At 45.4% G+C, this 4,946-nt stretch overlaps 1 protein-coding gene across 6 annotated transcripts in view; it reads right to left on the bottom strand.

Moving 5' to 3' along the window:
- Positions 1–1,656: 1,656 nt before the first annotated feature.
- The window catches only part of LOC311051991 (uncharacterized protein), a 4,263-nt gene continuing 973 nt past the window's right edge, over positions 1,657–4,946 (bottom strand). For 3 of the 6 annotated variants that reach the window (XM_084066738.1, XM_084066736.1, XM_084066739.1), the window contains one exon: positions 1,657–4,946. This exon is cut by the window's right edge. In XM_084066738.1, the coding sequence (XP_083922864.1) occupies positions 2,629–3,765 (1,137 nt within the window). In that variant the 5' untranslated portion in view covers positions 3,766–4,946 and the 3' untranslated portion in view covers positions 1,657–2,628. The other 3 variants (XR_014601451.1, XR_014601450.1, XM_084066737.1) reach the window with 3 other exon arrangements.

Genomic DNA, 4,946 nt, shown 5'->3' with positions numbered 1-4,946 from the left:
AACATAACATTACACTTTAATATCATAGCAAAACATTAAAAACAACATTTAATTAGACTACGTATAGGGCCAACTGTCCTCGGGACATCAAAGTGTTCATTCGGACAGTGTAGCCTACTTTTAGTCATAGTCTTTTTGAATAAAACATTTAGTTTTAGTCACATCTTTTTGTCTTCTGAAATGTTTTAGTTTTAGTCAAATTTTAGTCGCCTTGAAATCTAAATATCAAAAGATTTTAGTCAAGTTGATTTATTCGACTGACATCTTTGGCGGGTCGTGATGACGTTGTAATGGCTGATTACACTTAGCTGCATGCATGCCGGAAATAACAGATCTACAAGCTCACAACCCGTCGCAGACGCGTTTTGAGTTTGTAGATCGGCTATTTTCGGAGTGCAACAGCTGCACGCAACCAATCATAAAATGACCTGTCTTAGTTCTACTGGATCTCTTCTCCACTAGTCTTAGTTCTACTGGATCTCTTCTCCACTAGTCTTAGTTCTACTGGATCTCTTCTCCACTAGTCTTAGTTCTACTGGATCTCTTCTCCACTAGTCTTAGTTCTACTGGATCTCTTCTCCACTAGTCTTAGTTCTACTGGATCTCTTCTCCACTAGTCTTAGTTCTACTGGATCTCTTCTCCTCTAGTCTTAGTTCTACTGGATCTCTTCTCCACTAGTCTTAGTTCTACTGGATCTCTTCTCCACTAGTCTTAGTTCTACTGGATCTCTACTCCACTAGTCTTAGTTCTACTGGATCTCTTCTCCACTAGTCTTAGTTCTACTGGATCTCTTCTCCACTAGTCTTAGTTCTACTGGATCTCTTCTCCACTAGTCTTAGTTCTACTGGATCTCTTCTCCACTAGTCTTAGTTCTACTGGATCTCTTCTCCACTAGTCTTAGTTCTACTGGATCTCTTCTCCTCTAGTCTTAGTTCTACTGGATCTCTTCTCCACTAGTCTTAGTTCTACTGGATCTCTTCTCCACTAGTCTTAGTTCTACTGGATCTCTACTCCACTAGTCTTAGTTCTACTGGATCTCTTCTCCACTAGTCTTAGTTCTACTGGATCTCTTCTCCACTAGTCTTAGTTCTACTGGATCTCTTCTCCACTAGTCTTAGTTCTACTGGATCTCTTCTCCACTAGTCCCTCACTGACATGTTAGTCTAGTTTTTGAGCGGTGCAACCGCTCCTATAAGAGGGTTTAGGACCCATCCGTGGTGAAAGTTTTTCTTTCCGTCGTGAAAATGTGTCTTTCGCTGTGACGCCATGCTGTGGAAAACACACCCATAGGCTAAGCTTTGCAGGACGTGCTGTGATTGGCTATGGAGACGCATGATGAAATTAATAATAATGTAAAAAACGTAAATCAGTGGTTCTCAACCTTTTCAGGCAGTGAACCCTAAAAATAATCATAATTGAACATTTGAATTGGAGACCCCCCCACCCCCACCCTGACAAGCATGGATGAGTGTATGAGTTGAGGCATTACATTTAGTTTGACTCGGTTCCACAGATACACAAAGGGAAAATAGCAGATCTACAAGGATCTATCTATCTCTAGCAGGATCTATCTAGCTTGTAGATCTGCTATTGTCACTTTCCCCTCCTCTTTCTTATTGTTACCCCGCTAAATAAATGTAAGGCAGACCAAAGTGTAGGTTATAAAAATAGCAAGTATTTTATTATAGAAAGGATTACAAAATGGTACTTTCATTTATTTGCCTAGAAATGGTTAAAAGTGTTGAGAGCAAATATAAAAGGGAAAAGACTGGTACAAAAAGCAAAGTAAATCAAACATAAATCAAAGGGAAAAGGAACAGCGGTCCAACAAGTGCCGCTTGTTCATAAGGTGGATCTACAATAATGACAAAAGCACATTGGTCAGTATATAAAATGCACATGGCATGATATCAGATCACATCAACACAATATAATAAAATGCACTAATGCCCTCCACAAAATATCACAGGTATATTACAATAGGCAAACCAATAAAAGGAATACCTTACCATATAGCTCTTAAGTGTATGCACAGTGGTGTCACACAGGGAAAACCTCCTCAACCTCTCTCAACAGGTTATACACACAACCACAGAACAGGCCCCGTCTCCACCTGTATCTGTTGAGCAATGACATACATGAAAGTTTAAACAGTGTTACACAAACTACCGCACATATATAAACCCTTGTTCACCTTTGCACATACATATACTCACATTTCTTCCGTTTAAATGCCCATATACCTAAGCAGCCACACCCCAAACAATGGCAGTAGGCACGACAACAGTGCAGTGGAACAGACCTGACAATATAAAAACATTTCATTGTAGACCATACAAAATACAACAGTAAAAGCGAGGATACAAAACAAAACCGAACCAAACAAACAAACAGGCTTACCGGTTACTCAGCACTCAAACCTCCCTCTCAACAACACGTACCGGCAGTGTTGTGAGGACCCACAGATTATTGACCTGTTCGCTGCCTGTTCAGAACCCTCTTAAATATGCGTCTCACTCAGGACGTCACCCTGTACTCTACTACCCTCTAGGGGCTACATTCACCCCCCCCACAAGTGAATCGTCGCCCCGACGATTCATTCCCAAATGAAAAGAAGATTAGAACAGTTATCCACTTCTACAGGACCTCCCCATGGTCATACTCGTACTCTGTAAGTGGGGCCACCCTTCGTTCCACTGACCAGGGGAGATGATAAGGATTCGAGGACCGTCTGCTTTGCATCTCAGGTCATCAAGGACCTCTTTCTCCTTCTGGAAGCTGGAGTAAACCTTTTGCCGCCTCTCAAAGTCGTTCAGGGTTTTCTTCAATAAGAATGAGATGGCATCCTCTGTCTTGCTGTCCTGCAGAGCCCTCTGGAGCTCCTTCACCTGGGATTGCAGCCCTGACACCTGCTGCTGGTTCTTCATGTTCTGTCTTTCCAGGTCACGCTCACGGCAATGGGCTTCCTCAAGCTGGGAATGTGCCTGGGCCAACCTCTGTCTGTAGGTCACCTCCTCAGCACACAGCATCGCATTCTGCATACACACCGTCTCTTCAAACTCTGTGGCCCCCATCTCTGTTACTTGACGTCCTACAGTACCGGAGTTGACACCTTTGCCTCGTACTTCACCCAGACACTGCTGTCGGACTTGTCCACACCTCAGCTTGCCACTGGTCTTGCGAAGTGCCTCCATCTGGTCTGATGAGTGCCTGAGGATGTCCATCTCATTGGGGAGGGTCTGGGCCAGGCTGGTGAGCTCCTCCTTGCGGCGGCGCAGCTCCGCCACCTCACGCTCCAAACGGTCACCTGTCCTCTGCAGTTCATTTCTGCTATTCTCCAAGCTGCACTTCTCCCCCTGGAGTTGTTTTATCTGTCTCTGCAGCAGGTTCTTGCCTGCGGTGGCGGCACTGGTGCCCTCTTGCGAGTCAAAGTGCCTGAGCCTCTCCCTCAGCGAGCGTATCTCCGCCTGCAGGGACACTCTCTCGTCTTGTGCGAGCAACAACTGGTGCTCTAGTTTTTGGGGAATAACTGTGGGCACAGTGTCAGGTGTAGCTTGGTTACCTTGGTCATTAGAGTCACACAGATAAGCAATATGTCTGGATTGGTTACACTGAAAACTAAGGGGCTGCTCCTCTGAATAATGCCTGTATCTATTAACTTGCCCAGGTCTCTGCACCCCACTTGTGGTTGAAGCAATCTGATTAAAAACCATGGAACGGTCCGAGTCCTTTACATTTGAGCCCATTGCCCCCACCTCCAACATGTGGCTCTTCACACTGGGGGGTTCTAGTTTTTTGGCGGCTCTGTCTCCTCTCTGCCTTGCCTGTTGTCAGAAACGGCTGTAGCCTGACTTTCCTGGCTAGTTCTCTTACAATAGCGAGCTATATGTCCTGCCTGGTTACAACAAGAACAGATTGGCTGCCCCTCTGGAGACCATTGGTACCGGCTGGCCTGTCTAGGCCTCTGCATCCCCCTGTTGTACCCACCCTGTGTCCCCAGAGTTTTAACCAGCATATCCAGTTGCTCCTGCTGTTTCATTACAATATCTTTAAGTTCTGAATACTCAGATTGCCTAGCATTAGCTGCCTCGCTAGTAACAATGGCCTGCGTTTCATGGAAGTGAGGTGTTAGGCGAGTGTACCTTTCCCTTTGAGGCTGTCCCTCCTCAACCCAACGAATGGCCTCCTTCCTCAGGTCAAGGAGTGACATCCCGGGGGTCTGGCGCACATGCTTTTTCAGCTCCCTACGAAGTGTATGGTCACGTACACCTTCACCAAACTGGTCCCGTAACACCTGATCAGAATTGGGCATAGCAGCATAATTAGATTTTTTTATTTTGTCCATGATAGATAATAGTGCCAATGAAAATTCTTGTAGTGATTCACTTTCTTTTTGTCTGCGGTCAAATAATTGATGTTGCAATGAAACATAGGAATTTGAGCATGAATAAAGTTCTGTCAGCACATTAGTAATGACACTGGGATCTTCTCGTTCCCCACGTGGCCTAAACTTTATCTCTGACCTCGCCTCCCCTTCCAAATGATCATACATAAAAAGTGCCTTGTCAACTTCATACATAATATGGCGACCTCTTGTGCAACACTCTACCTCCTCCAACCAGTCTTCAATGGACAAGGACCCAGGGCCAGGTCTACCAGAAAAATGTGGGCATTTTCGTTCACGAGGAATATACATTACTTCCCTCGGTTGGCTACCCTCACCATGAGCCCCATTACCTCGGCCAGGTGGTTCTTTGAGTCTTTCATTTTCCACTTTGAGCTGTTCTAGCTCATCCCTGAGCCTCGCCAGTTCCTCCTCCTGTGCCATGACTGGTTTGGATGCAGTGGCAGTCGGTCACCCTGCAGCAGGCAAACTTGTCCTCAGCAAGGCGTGGTCCTCTTCAACCGCTGTCCCTTTCCCCTTCACAAAACAGCTATTCAAACA

The sequence above is a fragment of the Gymnoscopelus microlampas genome, assembly GCF_963454915.1.
Source record: "Gymnoscopelus microlampas genome assembly, chromosome: 9".
NCBI lineage: Eukaryota > Metazoa > Chordata > Actinopteri > Myctophiformes > Myctophidae > Gymnoscopelus > Gymnoscopelus microlampas.
Note: the sequence above shows the minus strand (reverse complement) of the source record. Positions and strands in the feature narration are given on the sequence as shown.